The sequence below is a fragment of the Canis lupus genome, chromosome 4 (genome assembly GCF_003254725.2).
Source record: "Canis lupus dingo isolate Sandy chromosome 4, ASM325472v2, whole genome shotgun sequence".
NCBI lineage: Eukaryota > Metazoa > Chordata > Mammalia > Carnivora > Canidae > Canis > Canis lupus.
In genome coordinates, this window is record NC_064246.1 from 37,375,915 (window position 1) to 37,402,669 (window position 26,755).

At 39.0% G+C, this 26,755-nt stretch overlaps 1 protein-coding gene across 2 annotated transcripts in view; it reads right to left on the reverse strand.

Moving 5' to 3' along the window:
• Positions 1-71: 71 nt before the first annotated feature.
• SIMC1 (SUMO interacting motifs containing 1) overlaps positions 72-26,755 on the reverse strand; it is a 77,335-nt gene continuing 50,651 nt past the window's right edge. Inside the window, exons 6-10 of one of the 2 annotated variants that reach the window (XM_025435207.3) lie at positions 25,346-25,498; positions 23,357-23,485; positions 10,522-10,678; positions 10,332-10,416; positions 72-909 (exon numbers count right to left, since the gene is read on the reverse strand). In XM_025435207.3, the coding sequence (XP_025290992.3) occupies positions 647-909; positions 10,332-10,416; positions 10,522-10,678; positions 23,357-23,485; positions 25,346-25,498 (787 nt within the window). In that variant the 3' untranslated portion in view covers positions 72-646. Of the gene's footprint in view, positions 910-10,331; positions 10,417-10,521; positions 10,679-15,306; positions 15,491-23,356; positions 23,486-25,345; positions 25,499-26,755 lie in introns of those variants that run through there. The other variant, XR_007410194.1, reaches the window with a different exon arrangement.

Here is a 26,755-nt window from a genome sequence, read left to right on the forward strand (position 1 = left end):
GGGGGTCTTTTTAAGAGTTCTTACATCTTGCCTACTTAGAGTCATAGAAACTAAGCATGGTAAACTTGGCATTTTGAAAAACCATTGCCTTTTTATTGTATCCTTTTAACATCAAATTATTTGTAACACACTCCATTCCTTTGTTTCTATCCCCCACCCCCATTACGTTAGATCTTAACAGACTGGCCACAAAGTCAAATTCATAGGCAATAGAACAGCTCTACTATAGGATGTTTGTGTTCCATCAGGGAGAAATGAGTCTTTCTCTTCCGAAACAGGTTGTTGGTACCTTGAATGACATACATTGATGTCCAGAATTTGTTCAGCAGAGGGCTTCTTGTTTCACATGTTGAATGGAAATGTTAAACATATAATGCATATAGTAATACCTGTTTCCAAAAAAGTATAAATAATTTATTAAAAAATATATACACCTTGTATATTTAAGCCATATTAGAGAACAGGCTAGGATAGAATATCAAAAAAAGGTATTTACTAAAGCATTAGAAAGTCATTATAACCTACAGATAAATAAGATAGGTTTGGTCCTGTAAGATTTTTAACTACTTCAGCTACTTTTAGAACTTGCAAGTAGTCGGAGATAGAATTCAAGAGGTATTCTTGGTGTTCAGTGCTTAGCAGGGCCTCAGGGGCTGCTCCAGTTCTTGGGCGAAGGCTCTGCATCAGGGTTCAAGTCAGCCGCGTAGAAGAGCAGGAGCTTCAGCAAGTGCACTTTGTCTTGGAGCTGGGGCGCGAGCGGCTCCCCCAGTATCTGGGTCAGGCGGCTGCGGAAGGCCTCAATCTGCCTCTCCACGTCCACCGCTGTGATGTCATCCCCTTGCTGGGGCTTGGGCTTAATCCTTTTGATGATTAAGTCTTTTCGATCAATCACTGAACTCCGTAAGTGCTCTGCAAGAGGAAAAAGTCAGTTGAACTCTTCTGAACTGCTTTTTTTTTTTCCTTTATGACTTAAGTAGAAGTCCAATTTTAGTAGGCAGGGTCTGGGCAAAGACTTGACTGGTGGCTACTGGAGTACAAGCCAAAGGCCATTTAAGTATCTGTGGTCACTCCATTTCTCAAAAGTCCTTTGTTCTTGGCTTTCTGGTCCTCAAATTTTGCATACTAAAATTGTACAGATTATCATTGTCTTAGTTTTTCACCTTTGTGGATTTAAATAATGACCCTAGATTAAACAATGCAACTATACTTCAAGTTGATATAACCATTTGAAAAACACTCATGTGATTTTTTAGTATCTTCAGGGAGATTGATTCTAAGTATAAAAAGAATTGCAAAGAAATATTGAATTAGTTTCTTAGCTTGCTGTAGTGTTGGTCTGTTGTAGTAATTGTTTAAAAAAAACAGTTTTGTATATGTTGTATGATAGATCAAATAAATATATTCATGTTCAAAATAAGGGTATATATATATATTTTTTCCAGACAGCAGGTACTATTTTATTGGGCCTTGAAAGCTTTAAATACAGAAGTGGGGAGGGCTGGCAGGGGGCAGATATGGACACGCTGGCATTTGAGAATGGGCTTATCAGAAGAATCACATAATCAACAGTTGGACAGAGAGCTGGGGAGAAAGGCAATCTGGGATAGAAGTGGGGTGCCAGCTGGCAGCTGGCCTTGGGTGTCAGGATCATGCCCTACATTAGGACAAAGTCTTTCATGTTTCTGATTTGAGGACAACTTAAAAAAAAAAAAAAAAACCCGCCAAATAAAAACACAAAATCAGCTGGAACAAATTGTGGACAGCAGTGCCAGTCATCTCAGAAGACAATGGCCTGCCCTTTGACAATGGCCTTCTGCAGCAGCAGAAGAGTGACTCAGTTACAGAATAGGAAGAGAGGAAGAATTCTGAGGGAGTGGAAATTGAGGTATTGGTATGAACTTGTTTTTTTTTTTTAAAGATTTTATTTACTTATTCATGAGAGACACACAGAAGCAGACATAGGCAAAGGGAGAAGCAGGCTCCCTGTGGGGAACCTGATGCGGGACTTGATCTTAGGAACCTGGGATCACGACTTGAGCCAAAGGCAGAAGCTCAACTTCTGAGCCACCCAGGTGTTCCTGATTGTTGTTCAGGAACAAATTGTTGTTCTAAAACAAATTATGTAATTTACTAGCTCTGTCGTCAGAAGGGTCTAAAAGCTGGTACCCCAGTAGTAATCAGCATACTTAGCATCCAGATCTTGATTTCTTAATACTTTCCCTCATTCCCTACCAAGAGAAACCAGAATTTTTTTGGGAGGAGAGGCTGATTCTAGGACTATGGCAAGGAAATTACAAGGTGAACCTGGAACATCTTTTATAAGAAAGTAAGGGAGTGCTTAAAAATAGTGGGGGGAAGCACTTCTGCGCACGTACACACACATACACACAGGGGTACATGTCAAAAGAACAAGCCAGCCTGAAGAGGCCTCTTATTGGCTACATTTTGGACATGGTCATAAAAAATAATGACAAAAATGGATTATACACATTAAATTTTAAAAAGTGCCCAGTCCATAGTAAATAAAAAAGGGGAGGAAGAAGGGAAAGATCCTTTTTGCAGAAAAAGGCCAGTTAATAACTGTAGAAGCAGTGTATAACTAGAAAGTAACCACTTTCTAATTTACTCTTGGAATAACTGATTCAGGTAAGAACCATCATCAGTGGGTGCTAAAACTCTTAAGTGAAAGGCTGAATAGGATATTCACAGTCTCAAAGTTTCACTCTCTGGACTTATTAATAACGGAAGACAGCAGTGGGGAAATCTGATAGACTCTACCTTAACCAAATGATCACATTTAACATCACCAATAAGGGAACCAAACTGATATTACTGCCTCTTGCTGTCATGTACTGGGAAGGAGTGTAATCTTCAGAGTTCCTGCCGATAGGATTTAACAGGACTCTGATCACAAGAAATAATTAGACAACCCCAATTATGGGATAGGCTACAAGACAACTGGCCTGGATCTTCAAAAATGTCTGTATTATGAAAGACAAGGAAAGGGTGGGAAGTGTGTAAAAGACCAAAGAGCGTACAACAACCGAACACAATGTGTGGTATTTGGAGCCTGGCTCAAAACAAAACCAGCCACCTATAAAGGATATTACTGGGACATATTAGAGAATATTCTATGGAAGATAAATTTGTTGAGTGTGATAATGAATTGTGGTTGTATGGGAATATCCTTATCCTTAGGCCGAAGTATCTTTGGGCATGAAGGATTATGATGGTACAACTTACTCTCAACTATCAAAAAGAAATTATTTAGGTGGATCAATATATAAACCAAATGTGGCAAAATGTTAGCCAGTGAATCAACATAAAAGGTAAATGGGTGTTTACTGCACCTCTCGTTCAACCTTTCTGTAGGTCCAAAAATAAAAATACTGGGGAAAAGTAAAAGAAGTTACAAAGGTCTTCATCCAAATCCACAGATCAGCTCCAATAGGATTCTGGAAGTACAGGGAGTTCAGGCAAAGAAGCACAAGTCATGGAGAAAGCGAACGGATGGAGGAAAGCTCCGAGGACCTGCAGACTCCCAGATGCACCAGCATTCGCTAGCACATCACTTTCTTCATCTCCTCATTTATAACATGGGGACAATGGCACCTCTTCTAGCACGGTTATTAGGACTGAACTACATCTTGTCCAGAAATATGGGAAATACAGAATTAACTTATTTTTAAGCAATATGTAGTAGGTTACATTTTCAAATAATATGCTTAGTATGTTTTTCTTCAACCTTCAGGTATCTTTTCAGGTAAAGTCCCTCTAAATTCATAGCACTGGGCTTAACGATGAAGTGAAAAAAAAGTATAACAAATACACTACAGTGTCTGAAAAGGAAACAGGAAGCAAGACTGCCTTGAGATGTCCTATCAGGGCCCCTTCAACATTCAATCAACAAAAATTCCAGTGAGCACCTACAATGCATCTGGAAGTGCTCCAGTCTCTGAGACCGGGGCCCAACCCTGATGAACTGACTCTAGTTGCGGGAAGCCTAACAGTTAATTAGCCAGCAAAAACAATTACAGTTTTGGTGAGTACAATCAAAGAAATAAATCGGATGCTGTGGTAAACAGTGGTATTGGGGGATGAGGGAAGCAGCCCACTCTAGTCAGGGAGGGTCTCTGAGCTGGGACCTGAAGGATGAGAAGGAGGCAATTGTGCAAAGGTCTAGGGGGAAATGCAGGTAGGTAGTGAGAACAGCAAGTGTAAGTGCCCTGAGGCAGGAAAAAGCTTGTTTTGAGAACTAGAGATACAATGTGAGTGGTAAGGGAAAGCAGTAGCAGATGAGACTGGAAGATAGGCTGGCCGCAGGGCCATGTGGAGTTTGGCCTTTGAGAGCAAATGAAGTATCCGGAGGGTGCCGAGCCTGGAGTGTGCTCTGCTTTACTCTGCTGCTGCTGGAGACTGGGTGTAGGGGGACAAAAACCCTTCAGTAAAATGGAGTTTCTTAAGGCATATGCTACTCTGAAAAATACTAAATGACTTTGAGGAAATGGAAAGAACTGGCTGAAGAGAGGGAACGGGGAAGACTTGGGGTGGGAGCAAAGAAGGATCTGGAGTTTCCTAATGTAATAGGGGACATTCAGGCAAGTGGTGGTGGTTTCCATCCAAGCCTATCCAAGGGGAGGAACTCCTGGCCAGGGGACCTCAGCCATTTTGGTCCAGTTGGCAAGGCCTTGGATTTTCTGCTTCAGTAGGCATGAGAGGTCCTACGTCAGAGGCTACTGTGAACACTGCACAAGGCGATTTATGCAAAGGGTAGTTTGACACAATGTCATGCAAGATGTCAAGATGTTTTGCTTATTATTATTATTTATCAGGTTCCTAGGCATAACTATGATTATTATTATATTTAATTTTTATTTTAACTTAAAAAAGATTTTATTTATTTATTCATGAGAGACACAGAAAGAGAGAGAGAGGCAGAGACAAGCAGAGGGAGAAGCAGGCTCTACGCAGGGAGCCTGACATGGGACTCGATCCCGGGTCTCCAGGATCACGCCCTGGGCTAAAGGCGGCGCTAAACCGCTGGACCACTGGGGCTACCCTAACTATGATTATTATTTTTAAAGATATTTATTTATTTATTTAGAGCAGGGGGATGAGGAGAGAGGGGCAGAGGAAGAGGGAGAGAAAGAACCTCAAGCAGACTGCACGTTGAGTGTGGAGCCCAACGCAAGGCTCCATCTCACGACTCAGATCACGACCTGAGCCAAAAACCAAGAGTCCCACCTCAACTGACTGAGCTCCCCAGGCACCCCCTAAGGGAACTATTATTATTTTATCATCATCATCATCACTATAGGAATCTCCAACCCAACAGTTACACTGAGCTTTTTATCTTCTCAGCAGATTTTTCTCCATTTATGTCCGTGCCAGCAATGGCTGAAGCCTAGAGTCATACTTCAGACTCAGCCACCCAAACCCTGACAAACTGATCTTCAAAGTGCTTCTGTTCCAACCACTACCTTCCCCACTGCACTGCCCACATTCAAGCCACCATGACCCCTCCCAGGACCTTCTCAGTCCTCTGCAAAACTAAAACTACTTGCCATACCTCGGGCAGAGCAACCTTATGCAAAATCACTTTGATGGCTTCTCTTCACTCTTCAAATCAAGTTGACATTCCTTAACATGGCCCAGAAGGCCCTTCATGCCCTATCCATCTACTATTCTAGTCTCCTCTTGTACAATTCTCCCCTTGCTGTCTATATTCCAGTCTACTAGCTTGTTCTACGTTCTTTGGACTCACTAAGCAACTTCTTGCCTCAGGGACTTTGGACATGCTATTTTTTAATATCCTGGAAAACTCTGCCCTATTCACATGGTTAACACTGTTTTTTTTTTTTAAGATTTTATTTATTTATTTATTTATTTATTTATTTATTTATTTATTTATTATTTATTTATTTATGAAAGAGAGATAGCATGAGAGGGGTGTTGGGGGCGAGGGGCAGAGAGAGAGAGGGAGAAGCAGGCTCCCCATGAAGCAGGGGCAGAGAGAGAGAGGGAGAAGCAGGCTCCCCATGAAGCAGGGAGCTGGATGTGGTGCTTGATCCCAGGACCCTTCGATCACGACCTGAGCCAAAAGCACTTTCCCGACTGAGCCACCCAGGAGCCCAACCAATACTTCTTATCCAAGGTGAAGTACCACTTCTTCAGAGAGACCTTTGTGGGTCCCTCCAAAGATAGATTAGGTGCCTTTTTGTACACTTCTCCTTTCCTTGAGCATTTATTTTAATTGTAATTATATGTTATGTGATTATTTGTTTAGGGTCAATCTCTTCACAGTAAGCTCTGTGAGGGCAGGGGTCATGTTGGTCTTATTCGTTGAAGTTTTCCCAATAAGCCAGGCACACAGAAGGCATTTTGTAAATATCTCTTGCCTGGATGAATATATGAATTGAACTCATCTTGTCTGCATCTGCTTTTCTCTCCTCTCTGAACAGGGCTCTTTGTAGGAAGGCTGGGTGTCTCTCCTCAGCGTGAACTGAGGCCTGACTTCTGTGGGCCATCCTGCCTAAGCTGTCTAGCCAAGTGGAATTCAGGAAAAGTAGGTATTTTCTTCCTTTAAATACTGGATGTTTAAATTCCTAAGCATTCACAGTTTCAAAATAAGAGGTATTAATTCACAAGTGTCGGGATCCCTGGGTGGCGCAGCGGTTTGGCGCCTGCCTTTGGCCCAGGGCGCGATCCTGGAGACCCGGGATCGAATCCCACGTCGGGCTCCCGGTGCATGGGGCCTGCTTCTCCCTCTGCCTATGTCTCTGCCTCTCTCTCTCACTGTGTGCCTATCATAAATAAAATAAAATAAAAAATTAAAAAAAAACTATTTTTTTTTAATTTTTATTTATTTATGATAGTCACAGAGAGAGAGAGAGAGAGAGGCAGAGACATAGGCAGAGGGAGAAGCAGGCCCCATGCACCGGGAGCCCGACGTGGGATTCGATCCTGGGTCTCCAGGATCGCGCCCCGGGCCAAAGGCAGGCGCCAAACCGCTGCGCCACCCAGGGATCCCCAAAAAAAAAAAAAAAAAAGTTAAAAAAAAAAATTCACAAGTGTCAGGAGAGCTCATGGCATAAAGCAATTTGCAACTTTGCTGAGGCTCAAACTTGAGCTGCATGGCTATGGAGCTGGGGTATGGTGGGATTGATTCTCTCGGCCAGAGAAGGCGAGCTCAGTGGGTGGCCCAGCATCTCTGCCTCTGTGGGGCTGCTTTGCTTCCTTTGGAAATATTTACAGAAGATGGGGCTTCAGCATATACTTCTCCCCAAGGTCAAGGGTTTGTACAGAAGTAATTTCACCATATACAGAGAGTTTCTAATGAGGGGTTGGAAATTCCTGAGATTCTATCCCTCTAATCTCCCCTAATGATTCCCTCTAGCATCTTTTTGCTGCACACAGACTTTTGGCAGCAGACCTGGGTTGGAATCCTGGCTCTGCACCTACTTTTCTCTCAGCCTTTGTTTCCTCATCTATAAAAAGGGGATGATACTCACCCTACCCTCACGGGGTTATTGGGTTACAAATGTCTGGGTATGCGAACTTACCTAGTCTGTCTTCTTCTCTTCCCCATGCTAACACGTTCCCCTAAGCAAAGCTTAGGCTCCCCATCCTCCTCCCTTCTCTCACCCATGGTACAACTCAGGCTGACCCCAAATGTCTTCCACAATGTCCTCAGACCACTTGCAGAGGGCAGAGGTGACTTAAGAAGCCCTTATGGTAAAAAGCCTACTAACAAGGATACTGACCATTTCAGGGTACCATTTAGCTGTCTTTGGAGGACATTGTTTCCAAACTATTGGTTCTAAATACTTTTTTCTACCTCTTAACTCTCAGTTTCCAAAGAAAGTGGAGAGAATGGTAAGGATAAAATAGCGCTGGAACACACCTCATTTATTCTTGGTTAATATACACTAGTCTAAGGCTTTCCTCTCCCTTGTTAGAAGCATAAAAAGATTCTGGAATGAAAGTGGGTCCCATTTCCATCTTAAGTCACTATTGCCCAAGGCCCAGCTATATTCCCTGGGAAGCAAACCAGAAGTAAATAAGGAGTGTTAAGGTGAACTTTAAGTAAAATCAGGCTGCTTTAATATTAAACTTTCTGTTTGATCTCCAAAAGAACAATTATGTAAACCTTGACGAGGCTACATATAACAGGGAATCTGCCTTTGGGGCTTTGTTCTGAGAAGGACATGTAGCTTTCTTTGAGGGTTCTAAAAAATACACAAACTACACAACCACATATCTCATGGTGTTGACGACACACTTTGAAGTTTTAGTTACAGGAGCCTGAAACATAAGATATTTTGTAGCCTACTCCTGGTGGGCAAAGAAGCAGCCTGAGATTCAACTACCACGGACTGAGTCCTCACTATTTTTTCTCCCATCTGTTAACAATCAGTGTTGGAAATTCTATTTTACTGTCCCCACTTCATAGAAGAAAGTGAGGTTTAGAGACATAAAGTTAGCAGAGTAAGTGGTGGAGTTGGGATTCGAACCCATATCTGTCTTAAATTCAGTGTTTGTTTTTTATTTCTCTACAATAGCTTCCTCAGTTCCAGACCCGAGAGGGGATAAAGGCCATTGTACCTTCCCCAGTGGCATTACTGAGCTAAAATTAACCTCAACATGATCATGGCAAGTAAATATAAAATTTGTCTTATATATACATTTATATATTTACATATACTTATGTATAAATATGTACTTTCCCTCCTACTATTTCAGAGGGAGTAGACCATTGTGTCCTCTACCTTCTAGTACTTCAATCTGGATTTCCTAAGACTGAGGACATTTATTTTCATAAGCCAGGATCATTATCAAAAATAGGACATTAAATATTAGTTTAATACTATGATCTAATCCATTGAAATTTCACCAATCATTTCAGTAACATACTTTATAGCTTCTTTTCCCTGGTTCATGAGCTCATCCAGGATCATGTTTTACAATTAGTATTAATGTGCTTTAGTTTGTTTCTAATCTGGAACAGTTTCTTAGTCTTTTATTTTTTTTAAATATTTTATTTATTTATTCATGAGAGACACAGAGAGAGAGAGAGTCAGAGGCAGAGGGAGAAGCAGGCTCCATGCAGGGAGCCTGACGTGGGACTTGATCCATGGTCTCCAGGATCACACCCTGGTCTGAAGGCAGCGCTAAACCCATGAGCCTCCCGGGCTGTCTGTCTGTCTGTGTTTTTAAGACATTGGCACTTTTGAAGAGTACAGCCCAATTATTTTGTAAAAGGTCTCTCCGGGTGAATTTGTCTGGTGTTTCCTTGTGATTAGATTCAGGTTATGGATTTTTGGCAAGAGCACCTAAGTGATGATGTGTCCTTCTCAGGGCATCACATTAAGAGGAATATGTTTTCTCCCCTAAAAAGTTACTATTCTGGAGGGCACCTGGGTGGTTCAGTTGGTTAAGTGCCTGACTCTTGGTTTCAGCTCAGCTCATGATCTCAGGGTTGTAGGATGATTTCCACTTTGGGCTCCATGCTCAGCAGGGAGTCTGCTGGAGATTCTCTCTCCCTCTCTTGCTCCCATTCCCCCTGCTTGTATGTGCTCTCTTGTTCTCAAATAAATAAAAATAAATAAATAAATAAATAAATAAATAAATAAATAAATAAATAAATCTGCAAAGAAAGTCACTATTTTTCCTTTTAGAATTAATAATTACATCAGTTTTCCCAAGGGCCTTATTAATCTTTGGCTAATAAAATCATTCTCATTTGAAGCGGCTATTCTATTACCCTCGTCAGTATTTACTTCCTGAACATTAATTAGTCTAACTTTCCTGGATCCTCCTTGATCACTGGCTTTGCCTGGGACTTAAGGAAAGCCACTTTCACAGACTTTAGAGTATCTTACAGCTTCTGCAAGATGTATGCTACGCTTTTACCTTGCCACTGATTTGCTCTGGATTTGTATCATATTGACAGATGTTTACAACGTCCATAGCCAATGAACAAATGACCCGACAGACACTCTGCAATGATGGGCCAGGGTAAGATGCCAGGGCTAATCAGGTCATTGCAGAATACTTCTCACGGTATGATGACTTCTGTTTACCTATACAACTTAATAATTGCAAGGACCACTGTATTATCTGCCATAACAAAAATATGTGAATTCTTCTGTTTTGTAGCAGTGATTCCAAACATGCCATTCTTTGTTCCTTATAGCTATAACCAAGGAACGATGCTTTACTTCGGCTAACAAATTAGAATCCCCCACATAACTTCAATTCATAATAATGGCCATTGTGAGACTACCATACAATCTTGTTTGTAAACAAATTACCTCTTAACACATGCTTACCTCTTAACACATGCTGATAACTGGATAACAGGAACTGCAGGTGCTCAACCAGTTCGTCCCAAGTCTGCCACTGGGTTTTATCCGACTGCGGAGAAGTGAAAGCAATTGGTAGGAGGTGCTCTCTTCAGTTACATGCTCAAGGGTGAAGGGGAAGGTGTTCTAGGCCTGACTGAGGCGGGGAAGCATGTACCTGACACTTGAGCAGTGATGTGGAATTGTTCAGAAAGTAGAGGGCCTGGGCCAGAGATAAGGGCAGGCGGGTGGGCGTCTCACAGCTGTGGAGGAATATGATTTCTAACACTTTGCAGCGCAGAAGGTGGCTTTCCATGGTAGTAAAGAACATCTCCCTGTGTGGAGAAGAGAAAGAGGGCTAACCATCACCACTATCACTTTAAGGTAACATATACCACAATTCCCCCTGAAAGCTCTAATGTTTGCCCTAAAACAGAGATAGCTAAGAAGGAATATGATAGATGCCTACATATTCACAAGAAGCTTGTGAAGGAGGCAGAGGTGGATTTGTTCATGAATTAACAACTGCCAGAAAGAGGGAAAAGTCTTTGATACTTGGAAAAGTTTAGGACACATTAAAAAGAGTAAGTTCATATTGTAAGATAATTAATACTGAGAATAAATCTTTCTAAATGTCCACAATGTTCCAGATACTGTTTGGCACAGCAACTATGAAGATACACCAAATAAGGCATTTCTCTCAAAAAGCTGATTGTTGAATAGAGGCAAATGTATGCAGTGGGGACCTAAATAAAATGCAGGGCCAGTGCACCTGTATGTGAGCTGCCTGTGGTGCTCCAGAGATACACACAGGAGAGAGTACATTTGGTCAGGGGACCTCGTGTAGCCTTCTAACGGAGGAGGAGGCATGGGACAGTGGTCTAGCAGGAGCAAAAAAGCTCAAGGCAGGAGGCATTCCACCAGAGGGGGAAAAACCTGGACAAAAAGAAAGAAGTAAAAAGTACACAGCTGTGGGCATTGCAACTTCTTAAATTTCAAGTCTAGGACTTGAGAGTTGCAGAGGGACTCTTGCCTTTGACTTTGTCACTCTGCCTAAAGCAGGGCTTGACCAGCAAAGGTGGACTGGAGCATATTCAGAGTCTCAGAGAAGGAGAGCTACAAAGCTGCAGTTGTGCTTCAGGAAGGTTAATCTAGCTCATTGTTCTATGGTCTTTTTTTTTCTTTTTCCTTAAAGTAGGCTCCACACCCAGCGTGGAAACTGAACCCCCGACCCGAGATCAACACTTGAACTGAGATCAAGAGTCAGTTGCCTAACGGACTGAGCCAGCCACGTGGCTCATTGTTCTAAAAGCAATGTCAGCTTCCCAAAAGAATGTTATAAATCTCAGATGCACAGATTGTATTTCTGGACTTCCTGAAAGTGTTAGCTTATAGGTTTCTTTGTCAGTCCTTGTCAGGTCTGTTGGTTAGAGCAGTTCTGGAAGCAGATAGCTTGTGAACAGATGAGGTGCAGCAATGAGGAACAAAGCTACCCTCAATCCAAGAGGTTTTTCTCCTACAACATCTTGCCCCTTTGTAGTTTTGCAACATTTGGAAAAATAGGAAGTTCTTCACTGCCATTTATAAAAATGATAAATCACAAAGTATCTATTCATTTTTCTTTTCTCCCTTTCCTTTTGTTTTTGCACCAGGTACATATATTATTCGTATAAAAGCAAAGTTTATAAAGCAAAATGAAAAATTTTAACCTTTGCCTTACTATTCAAAAATATTCTTTATTTTTAAAAAGATTTTATTTCTTTATTAGAGAGCACAAGCAAGGGAGAGGCAGGCAAAGGGAGAGGGAGAAGCAGACTCCCTGCACAGCAGGGAGCCTAGTGTAGGACTCAATCCTCAATCCTAGGACCCTGTGATCATGACCTGAGCCAAAGGCAGATGCTTAATCCACTGAGCCATCCAGGCACCATATTCAAAAGTTTTAAAGTCTATAATATTTGTGAAACTCCATTTTATCTCTTTAGTGATTTGAAAATCATTTTATACCTTCTCTGACAAATTTTATTCTTTTTTTTAAAAATTTTATTTATTTATGATAGCCACACAGAGAGAGAGAGGCAGAGACACAGGCAGAGGGAGAAGCAGGCTCCATGCACCTGGAGCCCGATGTGGGATTCGATCTCGAGTCTCCAGGATCGCACCCTGGGCCAAAGGCAGGCGCTAAACCGCTGCGCCACCCAGGGATCCCTATTCTTTTTTTTTTTTTTTTAAAGATTTATTTATTTATTCATGAAAGACACAGAGAGAGAGGCAGACACATAGGCAGGCTCCCCCCACGGAGCCTGATGTGCGACTCGATCCTGGATCCTGGGATCACGCCCTGAGCTGAAAGCAGAAGCTCAACCACTGAGCCACCCAGGTGTCCCTCTTCTCTTTTTTTAAGTAGGCTCCATATCCAGTGTGGAGCCCAACACAGGACTTGAACTCACAACCCTGAGATCAAGACCTGGACTGAGATCAAGAGTCAGATGCTTAATTGACTGAGCCACCTAGGTGCCCCACAAGTTTTCTTCTTTGATGCAAGGAACTCCAAATGATTACACTTGCAAGATATTCCCCAAATTCTTTTTAAGTCCAATTTCTAGTGGCATTTGAGTGGCTCAGTTGGTTAAACACCCAACTCTTGGTTTCAGCTCAGGTCAGGATCTTGTGGGTCATGGGACTGAGTCCTGCATCAGGCTCCATGCTCAGAGGGGAGTCTCAGGCAGACTTATGTGCACTCTCTCTCTCTGAAATAAATAAATAAAATCTCTTTAAAAAGTCAAATTTCTACTCTGTATTTGGCCTATTTCTCTCACAACACAGTTTTCCTATTCAATAACCTTTTATTTCAAACTGTATCTTCTCTTCTAATTTTGTTTCTAGGGCCTGTGTTTGTCTTGCTTTTATAATCCACAGGTGGCAAACTCAGAAATATACAAAAGATAAAAACATAATTTTAATGCATTGGCCATAGTAGGAAATGGAGGTACAATATCTATTGCAATTGATATTTGAATTTCAAAAACAAGATATAGAGGAAGGTCAACATCTAGATTCATAGAACACCTGGTATTGGATTTACCCTCCTGTCATTAACAATTATAAAACTGGAGAAATATATGCAATAACTATTTTCAGGCGTTGGACAAGCTGCTTCAAAGTACTGTTATTCTTTTTTTAAAATATTTTATTTATTTATTCATGAAAGACACACAGATAGAGGCAGAGACACAGGCAGAGAGAAGCAGGCTCCACGCAGGAAGCCCGATGCGGAACTCGATCCCGGAACCCCGGGATCATACCCTGAGCCAGAGGCAGACACTCAACCACTGAGCCACCCAGGCATCCCCAAAGCACTGTTATTCTTAAAAGAAGGGAAACAAAAGTGGTAAACCCCACATTTATCCCAGATTTCTTATGGGGGACATTTTCTAACTAAGGCAGAGGAAAATATGGGCCCCAAACACAAAGCAGTAGGCTTGCTGGGCAGAGCAGAGACTGGCAGTCAGGACAGCTGAGGTGGCTGGAACTTGTGTTGGAGGAGAAGGAGTTTAAGAAATGTGTGTAAAGGGGACCTTGGCACATGTGCAGGAAGAAGCTCAAAAAGCTGAGAAAGAATAGCAACTGGAGGGTTGTGAGCTGATTGGAGATTCTGGAGATTTCCCAATGCTGAGATACACTGGGGTTTCAATGAGCCAGAGTGGAGAGACCTCACTGAACATCCTGGGCCTTCATTTGAGACCCCAAAAGGACTAGCCTCAAGACTCAAGCCCTTTAATAAGGTCTGCTTTAGAAGCACCCTTACAAATGCTAGAAACAACCCTCAGCAGGAAAAAGCTAATCTGCCAACAAATCAATTAAATAGCAGAATAAAACTCAATACTCTTTAAAAAAAACAGGCAGCATTCATAATGTCCAGCAAACAGCAAAAAATTATTAGACATAGGAAAAAGTGGGAAAATATGATTCATAACCAGGAGCAAAATGTCCAGAGAAACAAAGTCCAGTGACGTTAGAATTAGTAGACAAGGCCTTTAGAACAGCTATTATAAATGTTCAAAATTAACCAACCAACCAATCAACTAAGATGTATATAGTGAGTGACTAGGTGGGGAATATCAGCAAAGAGAGACAGAAACTATAAAAAATGAAATAAATGGAAACTCCAGATCTGAAAAATATAATATTTGAAATGGGAAGAAAGAAAAAAAAAAAAAAAAGACCATCAGATAGGCTTAATAGCACACTGGGCACTGTGAAAGCAAAGGTCAGGGATCCTGAACTCTATCCAAACTGAAATAGAGAAAAATGTCAAGAAAAAACAAAGCAAATAGAAAACATCAGAACCTTGCTGATCTGTGAAACAGTGGCAAGCAATTCAACATACATGCACTTGAATCCCCAGAATAAGATGAGAGTTTGGGGCAAAAAAATTATGGTCAAAATGTTTCAAAATTTGATGAAAAAAACCAACTCACAGATTTAAGAAGCTTAGTAAACCCCAAGCAGGATAAATGTAAATAAAATCACACGTAGGTATCATAACCAAATTGTTGAAAATCAAAAATAAAGCAGCCAGAGAAAAAAGACCCATGGACATAGAGGGGAACAATAGTTAGATATTCTAATAACTTTACATTGGTAAACCAGGAGAAAATGGAACATCTTTAAAATAAAGAAAAAAAATACCTATCAACCTAGAATTTACATCAAGTAAAAACGCCATTCCTCATTGAAGGCATAAAAACATTTTCAGATAAAAGCTGAGAGGATTTCTTACAAGTAAACCTGCACTACAAAAAGTACTTTAAAAAGTAAGTTCTTTGGGTGGATAAGAAATGACACCAAATGGAACTTGAATTTTTAAGAAAGAACACCAGAAATGGTAACTGTGTGGGTCCCGTGTATGTTTTTTTTTTTTGTAATACCATCAAGCAATTAACTCAATTCTGGCACTCTCTACCTGAAGACATCATCAGATCCCACAGGTCTCTGGGCTTGGTCCTATGAGACTCCCTCCCTCCTGACTTCAGATGCCACTCTCACATTGAGATTGTCATCTGTGTTTCTGGATGACTGACTGTAGATCAGAGGTTCCCAGGTCTCTCTCCTCAGATTCAATTAATTTGCTAGAGCAGTTCATAAAACTAAAAAAAAAAAAAAAAAAAAAATTACTTACTAGTTTACCAGTTTTTATAAAGGGACAGGAACAGCCAGATGGAAGAGATGTATAGGGTAAGGTATGTGGGAAGGGGTGAAAAGCTTCCAAGCTCTCTGAGGCTGTCATTCTCCCTGTGTTCACTGTACTGTGAGCTTCCAGAGCCCTGTCTTCTTGGGTTTTTATGGAGGCTTCGTTAGATAGGCATGGTGGATTAAATCACTGATCATTTGTGATTCAACTCAATCCCCAGACCCTCTCACCTCCTTGTAGGAGTGGATGGGGTAGGAGTTGGGGGGTTGGGACAAAGTTCCTGGACAACCAGCTCCCACTCTTACCCTAGGGACATTCCAAAAGTCACCTCATTAACATAATAAAAAACACTTTTCTCTCTTCTCACTTAGGAAGTCCAAGAGTTTTAGGAGCTCTGTGCCAGAAATGGGATGAAGACTAAATATATATTTCTTAGTATAAATCACAGTATTGTGGTGTGTAAATAAAAAGACCCTCCCCACATCATCTCTTAAATTTATTTTAAAAACAAGTAGGGGGCAGCCCGGGTGGCTCAGTGGTTGGTTTAGCGCCACCTTCAGCCCAGGGCCTGATCCTGGAGATCCAGGATGGAGTCCCACGTCAGGCTCCCTGCATGGAGCCTGCTTCTCCCTCTGCCTGTGTCTCTGCCCCTCTCCCTCTCTCTGTCTCTCATGAATAAATAAATAAAATCTTTAAAAAAAAAAAAGATGGGTTTATATTTTAATAAATAATTAATTAATGAACTGAATGCTTTCCCCCAGATCATTAAAAAAGGCAAAGATGTCTGCATTTACCACTGCTATTCAATATAGTTGTGGAAGTTCTAGCCAGTGCAAAAAGGCAAGAAGAGGAAATAAAAGGCATAAAGATTCTAGAAAGGGAGAAATAAAACTATCCCTGTTTGCAGATGACACAGTGACACACATCTGTGTAAACAAATCCCAAGGAATCTTAGCACAAAACTATTATCCATAAAAGGAAAAGTTGCTAAGTTGTATTCTATAAACATTTAAAACTTTTGCTCTGTGAAAGATCTTGTTTAGAGGCTGAAAAGACAAACTACAAAATAGTAGAAAATTCTTGCAAACCACAGATCTGACAAGAAAGTAGTATCTAGAATACAGAAAGATTCTCAAAACTCAACAGTAAAAAAGCAAACAATCCACTTAGAAACTGAAAAAAAAGAGACATTTCAGTAAAGTTACACAGATGGCAATAAGCACATGAGAAGATGTTCAAATTCATTAGCCATTAGGGAAATAAAAATGAAAATCATGAGATATCACCATAACCTATTAGAATGGCTAGAATAAAAAAGAGTGGCAACACCAAATGCTGGCCAGGATGCAGAGAAGTGGATCACACATATGTTTTTGGTGAGGATGTAAAATAGTACAGCCAGTTTGGTATTTCTTAAAAACTAAACATGCAATTAACATATGATACAAAAATCATACTCCTTGGTGTTTATTCCAGAGACATGAAAACTTATGTTCAGATGAAGATTTATGTGAAATATATGAATATTTATAGCAGCTTTATTCCTAATAGTCCTAAACTGTAAAGAAATAGATATCCTCAATGGTAGTTAAAAAGAAAAATCCATGGTACATTCCCACCATGAAATACTATTCAGTAATAAAAACTGATTAACTATTGATACACATAACAACCTGAGTGAATCTCTAGGGAATTATACTGAATGAAAAAAGCTAACCCCAAAAGGTTATATACTGTATAATTCCATTTATAAAATATTCCTGAAATGAGAGGTGCTTGGGTATGTAAAGGGACCCTTGCAGAAAGATGCTCAGTGGGTTAAGCGTTTGCCTTGGTCTCAGGTCATGCATTGGGCTCCTTGCTCAGCAGGGAATCTTCTGCTTCCTCTGCCCCTCATCCTGTTTGTACTCTCTCTCTTTTTCTCTCTCAAATAAATAAATAAAATCTTAAAAAAGGATTCTTGAAATGGCAAAAATATAAAAACGGAGATCAGTTTACCTGCCAGGGGTTAAGAAAACATAGGGTGGGGGTGGGTAGTGTGTATGCCTATAAAATGGCAACGTGAGTAATCCTTGTGGTGATGAAAAGGCTCTGTATCTTGGCTTGTATCAATCTTGATATGCTGGCTGTGATAATGCACTATAGTTTTGCAATATATTTATCACTGGGGAAACTGTAAAGAGTATATGGGATCTCTCTGTATTATTACTTATAATTAGTGCAAATACATAATTATGTCAAAATGAAATTTTAATTATAAAAAGCTAAGAGCTGGGGCACCTGGGTGACTCAGGGGTTGAGTGCCTGCCTTGGCTCAGGTCGTGATTCCGGGGTCCTGGGATTGAGTCCCACATAGGAGCCTGCTTCTCCCTCTATGTCTCTGCTTCTTTCTCTGTGTCTCTCATGAATAAACAAATAAAATCTTAAGAAAAAAAAAAAGCTAAGAGCCAATAGGAAAATACAATGAAATAATAGAATACTTAATCCAAAAGAAGGCAGAAAAAGAGGTAAAAATGAACAAAGGACAAAAGAGACAAGTAGGAAACAAAAAGCAAGATGACAGATATAAAACCAACAATTAAATGTAAATAGAATAAGTAACTCCCATTAAAAGGCAGGGATTATCAGCTGACTAAAAAAATCCAGATTATATTATATTTACAACAAATATACCTTTTTTAAAAAAAATTAACTTTTTGTTAGACTCCTAGAAGAGTTGCAAGAATAGTACAAAGAATTCCCAAACACCCTTAATACTTTTCACCAAATGCTTATCACATCTTCTTTATCCTTCCCTCTGTTTTTCAATTTTCTTCTCTGAACTTCTTGAGAGTAAGTTGCAGACATCATGCCCATTTACCCCTAAATACTTCACTGTATAATTCCTAAAACAAGGACATTCTCTTAGATAACTAGATACAATGATCAAAATCAGGAAATTAATTTTATTGCAATGCTATTATATTATCCAAGAACTTTAATCAGATTTTTTCATTGTCCTCATAATGCTATTTATAGCAAAAGAAAATCACAGATTACACATTGCATTCAGTTGACTGTTTTTGCAAGTCCTTTGACTTTGAACTGGGACAGTTCCTCAACTTCATTTTGTCCTTCATGACATTGACATTTTTTAAAAGTGCAGGTCAGTTTTTTTCATAGACTATTTGTCATTTGGGATTTGTCTGATATTTCTCCACAATTAGATTGAGGTTATGCATTTTTGGGCAAGAGTATTGCAAGAATTATATTGTTTTTCTCAGTGCATCATATGAAAAGACATACGATGCCAACTTGTCTTATTGTTAATGCTAACTTTGAACACTTAGTGACTAAGGTAATGCCTCCACTCTAAAGTTATTATTTTCCCATTATAATTAATGAATATCTTATGGCAATATACCTTGAGATTATGAAAATACCTTGATACTCCAGAAACTTTCACCATTTTAATATTCATTCATACCTGAATTAACTATTATGATGGTTGTCAAGTGGCATTTTTTCCTAACTCATTGTTTCTTTTTACATTTATTAGTTGGCTTTCAACTGTAAGGAAGAACATCCCTTCTCTTCCTTCCTTCTTGACAGTATTAGAATCATAGATTCTTATTTTATTTAATAGTTACAGTCTTTTACTCTCAATATTTATTTTGATGCCTAAATTATCCCAGATTTGGTCAGTAGAAGCCCTTTAACCTACCATGTTCTGAACATCCTTTGAACATTTCCTTACTTCCTGGCACAAGATGTTCCAGGTTCATCTTGTATTTTTCCCTACCTTAGCTGTGCAATCATCCTCTTCTTCAAGAAACTCTGGTTTCTTTTACTGTAAATTGGTATTTAGAAACAAATGTCTGGGTACTAGGTGAGCTTATTGCTACTAAGGTGTAATTATTTCTATGTTCTCTCAGTGGGTAGAGGTAGGAAAAAGATGTATGAATACACACACATCTATATCTATTCCTTTATCTATCTATATTTGTTAGAAACCACAAGTTCATACTGATACCTCCAATTCCAATCTAGCACCACAGGGCTCCTTCTATCCTTTCCCCTTTTCATATGTGTAACTCTCTTCTCTGACCATAAGAAACTTGGCTTTCATTATCCACAATACATTTATTTGTTTAATCCTAGAATACACATAAGATAGTTTTTGAATTGTTAACTCATACCTCTGTGAAAAAGAATCTACTAACTAGAGTTCAATATTTATTTACAGTTCGTTTTCTCTTTAGCCTGAGAGTATTTAGTCCAAATACTATGTTTTAAATTACTCGGACAGATTAGTGGTTGCCAGGGATTGGGGAAGATGGATGGTGTGGCCATAAAAGGAAAGGGATCCTTGTGGAGATGAGACAGTTCTGTATATCTGGATTGTGCTGATAGTTACATGAATCTACATGTGATTGCATTGCACACAAATGAGTGCATATAAAATGGGTGAAATCTGTATATGTTCTATGGATTGTACCAATGTTAATTTCCTGTTAGTGATATTGTACTATAGTTATGTAAGAGGTAATCACTGGAGGAAAACAGAGTGAAAGATACATAGGACCTCTCTGTTTTGTTTTTTGCAGCCTCCTATGAATCCATAATTATTTAAAAATAAAAACTGAAAAAAAAGTTACTTGGGCTTGTTCTCCCTCACACCCCTTCCTTCTCTCCAGTTATGTTATTAAAACACAGGTTAATTTGTATCTGTATTCCATCTTAGGCCCTCCCTTGTTGATATATCTTTCAACTCTCTTGTTAACTTATTTTCCTTTTTTGAGAATATAAAACATTAATGTGGTTCCTAAAGTTTTAACTATACAAAGAAGTATACTTGGAAGTATTATGCCACCAACACCACCACTAGTATTACTCTGGCCTACATTTTCTTCTTTTCAGCCCATTCCCAGCCATTCCCTGTACATAAGCAATTTGATTAGTTTGCCATTTATCTTAACTTGCCATTTATCTTAACTTTTTTGACAAATGAGGATAATCATGTACATTTAAAAATTTCTCCCTTCTTACAAAAAGATACATATACTTACTATGCATACTCTTTTGTATTTTGCTTTCTTAACAATATATTTTGGAAATCAGCTCAGTAATTTTGCTCCTACTTTTAATTTTTATTTTTTTATAGCTGTTTAATATTCCACTGGGTAGATGTACTACAGCTATTCAGCCACTGCCCTATGTATGGGCTTTTGGGTTGTTTCTAATATTTTACAATTACAAACAATGCTGTAATGAATATCCTACATATCGTATTTTCATACTGTTAGAAGTGTGTCTTCAGGGCAAATTCCTAGAAGTCAGATTGTTGAGTCGAGAGGTAAATATACACTTAGTTTTGTTAGATATTGCAAAATTCCTGATAGATTTGTACCATTTTGCATTACCACCAGCAATGTGTGAGTACTTGGTTTCTTAAAACTTCTCTAATGGAGTGTATTTATTGTACCTCAAAATTCTATTTGGATAGGTGAAAAATGGTATCTCACTGTAGTTTTTAATTTATATTTCTCTAAATATGAGTAAAGTTGAACATTATAAGAAAATGAAATTACAGATCAATATTTTTTGTAAACACAGATGAGAAAGCCCTTAACAAAATATTAGTAAGTGGAATCTGTCAATACACAAAAAGGGTAACATATCACAACCAAGTACAATTTTTTAATTCCAGAATGAAGGTTGGTTTAACATTAGGAAATTAATCAATGTAATTCATCACATCAATGGAATAAAGAAGAAAAATTATGATTATCTCAATAGATGCAGAAAATATATTTAACAAATTTCAATACCTATTCTTCATAAAAGGACTCCACTCAATAAACTAGAAATAGAAGGAAGCTTCCTCAATCTGATAGAGGACCCCTATGAAACATCTACAGCTAACATTACACTTAATGGTCAAAGACTGAATGTTTCCCCAAAGATCAGGGATAAGGCAAGGATGTCTGCTCTTACTACTTCTCCAACATTCTGTTGGATTACTAGTCCATATAATAAGGCAGGAAAAAGAAGCAAAAGGAATATTGATGGGAAAGGAAGATGTTAAACTTAAATGTTTTTATTTGTAGACAATATGATTGTGTATATAGAAAATCCCAAGAAAACTGAAAAAAAATTCCCAGTAGATATAATAGGTGAATTTAGCAAGGTTGCAGGATTTGTATATACTATCAATGAACCATTGGAACATGATAGGTCACATGGTTATGCATTTGTCAAAACCCATGGAATATTTGTGTAAATTAGTTATACAATTTAATTGTATGTAACGTATATCTGAACTTAAAACAATTTTAAATAAATCAAGGTAAAGGCTATATAAATTATATTCTAGTATAATCTGGGTGATTGCCAATTTGCCCATTCTGAGTTTTAAAATAGGATCAGGCTTTATTTAAATTATTTTTGTCAATGTTAAGTCTAAATGTGTTTATAGTTACCCATTCCTTAGATTTCCCATCTCTCATAAGAATCTGGGCTTAAATGAATGAATGGTATGGGATTTGGACCCAAACGAAATAATCCTGACAAAGTGATAGAGCAAGCATGACATTTATGTACACTTCTTTTGATCTGACTACTATAACATATGGACTTCTTTGAATACTGAACTTGGGATTAAAAAGTCCTGGCTTTAAATATGTATGAATCTAATTAGCTGTGTAACTTTGGATTAATTATTTCCTTATTTTGAGTATTTTTCTCACTTGCTAAATAGGGAGAATAACATCATAGTTTCATGAAAATATAACAGACAATTACAGGCACATTGCAGGGACCCAATAAATGTTTTTCTTAACCTTAGTGGGGTACTTTTATTAAATCTTGATTACAGCACTATTTGATTTGACATTTTATTCTAATAGAAGAACCAGAACTGTATAATAGTCTTAGCTGCCAACTGGGAGTTTAGGGGTTAGGCATGAGAAGTCAGACATAGAGCTGATGGAGATAATTTCCCCAAGGGTTACAATGGCTCTCTCATGGTTATTTCCTGTGCTAGCAACTATTCATGAATTCATATTCATTCATTTATTTTTTTCCTCTAGATTCTAAAATTACTGGTTAAAAGGAGGAATTGTTGGTCCTAGCCAAGAACTCTATTTCTTTATCCCCTCCTAAGGGAAAGCTTTACTAATTCATGCTTAGAGAAACTGAATTTTTAATTCTTACTCTCTGGGCTTTTTCTACAGGTCCAACTGTTGTCATTCTTGGCTCACCTCTTCTTCCCCTAATAGTGGACATGCCTACTTCATTCATCAAGCCTCTAGTGAACATTTATATCAGGCTCTATGGTTGAGGATCAGGGAATAGCTGAACCTTGAGGGATGAGTAAAGTTATTAGCCAAATGAATTAAATAAGAAACTGTAGGCTCCAGTTATGGTATCCTACCTATTTCAAGAACCTATGCCTTAGTTGCACATAATTCATTGAGAACCTTTTTTTTTCCCAAAAGGTTAAAGAGACAGGAACTATCTCTCCACCTCTTTTTTTTTTTTCCCCCAATTTAACTACTGCTCAGAATTTTCTTTTGAAATTCTGTTCCCAGGGGTACCTGGGTGGTACAGTTGGTTGGGCATCTGACTCTTGGTTTTGGCTTAGGTCATGATCCTGGAATCATGGGATTGAGTCCCAAGTTAGGTTCCACACTTAGTGTGGAATCTGCTTGAGACTCTCTCTCCCTCTGCCCCTCACCCCTACTCGCTCTTCTCTAAAATAAATAAATCGTAAAAAAAAAAAAAAAAAAAAAAAAGACATTCTATTCCCAGAACATAAGACAGAAACAAAACTAAGACTCACCTCTGACTCCTCTCAGGAATGTCCAGCACAAACCCAAACATCATCTCAGCAATTTTATTGGAGCTGCAGGTGGGGGTCCTGTCTACCTCTACGGCTATGGACAGCATCCTTTGCAGCTGACACACAATCCTGTGTCCAGAACATAGAATACAAGTGAGTGGGAGAATGTGGCAAAGAGCCACCCTGCTAGTTGAGAGGTCCCCTCCCGTCTATGAAAAGATCTTGTAAAGCACATACTAGGTCAGAAAGAACTACTCAAGCTATCAGCATGCTTTTATTTAGCAATTTCACCTACCTGAATCCCTTTTGCCAGATCATACTATCTGAACCTCTCAGAACTTGTGGTTGAGCTGTAAAAGCAAGCTCCTTTTAAATTCAAAGATAGAAACATTTGATCTTAAGGATCTAGATAGCTTTAAGGATCTAACTTATAACTTCTCTATTTTCCAGATGAAGAAACGGGTCCAGGATGACTATTAGTCACTTGAACTTCTTTGATACAGGAGAAAATACATATTTACCATATGATTTTCCTGTCACTGATTCCTTTACAATTATCTTTTACAAAGTTCAGTCTCAGAACTTCAGCTGGTGGACTTTGACCCTCTCTCCCATCAAGACCTAAATGTGGGAGAAAGCCAGGCTGGTAAGGCAAAAAGAATTTAGGCTTTCCCTCAGAAAGGTGGGCCTGGCCTGAAGTCAGCCTTTTTTAACATGCATTTTTATTTGTGATGGAAGAAAGGGCTCTGTTTTCAGAAAATCTTCAGCTAGTAACACAATAGGTGGGCCAGGGGCTTTGGCATCAGATTCTGCAATGACATTACAGGCTCTATGATCACAAGCTGGTCAACTTTTGAGAAGTTACTAAACTGCTCTGAGCCCAAGTCTTCTCATCTCTAAAACGGGGGAATAATACCATCTTTTTCATGAAGTTATAAGTGCTGTGTAAGATATCTGGCAGATTCACACTTATTAATGGTAAATGGTAGTGCCTATCGTTAAGATCATGATAAACTGACTTTTCAAGGGCCTTATTTTTATTTCTAGCAATATTTACTTATAATAAATAATAGTAATAAAATAGATTATGATAAAGATTTTCTTCTATTGTAGGAATAGTGTCTGCTTCTCTCTTGGATCTATATACTAGGGTTCTAAGATAGCCCTACTTTAGGGCCTCCCCCACCCAGTCAAGCAAGTGCTTTATTGTTCTAAACATTCTCCCTTTAAATACAAGATTCTCTCTTCAATTAGTTAAAACCCATAGGCCTTATATGAAAATTAGATTGGGGCAACTAGATTATAAAATAGTGTTATGAATTTAGGCATAAATGTTGTATTTGAAATGTCAAATGTGACTGGCTTTTAATAGTATGACTGACATGGAATGGTAGGTTACTTATAAGGACAGCTCTGGATCCTAAAATCTTGGCATCTCTCAAAAAATGCCAAAACCACTCTCAAGCCCATAAAAGAAACGCCAAGAATCTCTTCTCAGTGTGGTCTGAGGTAATGGGACCTGCCCTGGTCTGAGTCATTGCTGTTATAACTTGCTAGAATCTGCAGGTTGAATTGCTATTCTTCTCTCAGGACTGGAGGAGAGACATAAAGTTCCCTGAGGACTACAGGCTGCTGGAACACCCACTATCCATGACTTCTCTTCCATCAATGGTCATCTGAAGTGATGAGCAGCTGCAACCCTGCACTGTCACTTAGAATCCAGGAAACAAAATTCCCTAGCTTTTGTTTCACTTCGACTTTATGAACTTAAGTTCACTTAGTGAAGTCCTATTCATCTGAGAGGGAAAGCATCTGCTTTTGTTAAACTTTGGCATAGAATTTAGACAAACTAAGCCAGTCTTTAGTAAGAATCAGCCTATGTTTCAAGAGCCTGTTAATTTTGTGGAAACTTCTTTTAGGAATACTGCTGTTCTTTACTGCAATAAATCCCAACAGCCCTGGGAAAGACAATTTGTGCCTGCTCCTTACAGCTGATTGGTGTTCTTTGTCAGGTTGGCCTGGGGAGAAGGATGGTTACTGCTGGCCTTCAAGATTCCTGTTGCTGAAGAGGTTTGATTCCCATTTGGGGGCTGAGTTAATCCATCTTCAGTTACTACTTTGACCAACCACTTGATAACATCCCTGCAATGGAAAAAAGATTAGAACAAAAAAAATTTAAACTTCTGTCTTATTGTATGGTGCTCAAAACCACAGCCTTAAACCTGGGCTCTGAAGCCCCTAGATTTCTCCAAAGGCAATGAAGAGGGATCTTAGGTGATTTTCAATATTTAAACAAGTCTAATGGAAACCCTACATTTAATTGCAGTAAGCTTATAACAGCTAGCTGAAATATTGACATTTTCCTGAGATTATTGAAAGGTACCTCTGAGGTCAAAGAGTATCCATGGCCTCCTGACCAGGAACATTTCCTGGAGCAGATGGAAAGTCAGACCGGATGACCACTCAGGTCCTTGCTGGCTTTCTAGGATTAGGTATCATCTACTAATGCAAATAACGGAGGTTTAGAGTATGTGCAATAGAGTCATACTATATACAGGGTGAAGGCTCTAAAAGTTAGTAAGGTAAAACCATCTCAAACAGTCAAAATTACTATTGATGATCACTTAGGTATCCCAGGTAAAAATGGTAGATTTAATACACACTTCTAATTTTGTTACCTCCTAAAATCCCACTGATGCTATAGTAAATAATTCTTTTAAAAAATCCACAAGGAATGGGAAGAAAGGAAAGGAGACAACAACAGTGAAATTTTAGAGGATGGAAGGGAAATGAAGTATATTCACAAAATAGAATACTACATAGTGAAAATGAATAAGCTACAGTGATAAGTAACAGTATGGACAAACCTTAGTACTCTATAATATAAAGTGAAAAATAAGTCCCAATAGATTATGTATGGCATGATATCCTTTAATATACAGCAGAAAGGAACTAAAATATACTGTATAGGAACACATTTTTAGATATAAAATTACATAAAAATGGAAAGGAAATGATGCACATTCAATATGTTGATCACTTTGGGTGCAGGAAGGTGCAAAAGTAGGTGATGGGGGATGGATGCATGGTTAGATGCAGGTAATTGTCAAGGTCCCAGCCTTTGATTTGAGGAGTCAATTAAGAGATGCTAATCATAAAATCAAAAGTTACCAATTAACTAAATAAGGCAAGTGTATTCATGCTTTTTTTTTTAAGATTTTATTTATTTATTCATGAGAGACACAGAGAGAGAGAGGCAGAGACACAGGCAGAGGGAGAAGCAGGCTCCATGCAGGGAGCCCAATGTGGGACTCGATCCCGGGTCTGCAGGATCACGCCCTGGACTGAAGGCGGCACTTAAACTGCTGAGCCACCAGGGTTGCCCCTCATGCTTTAAGG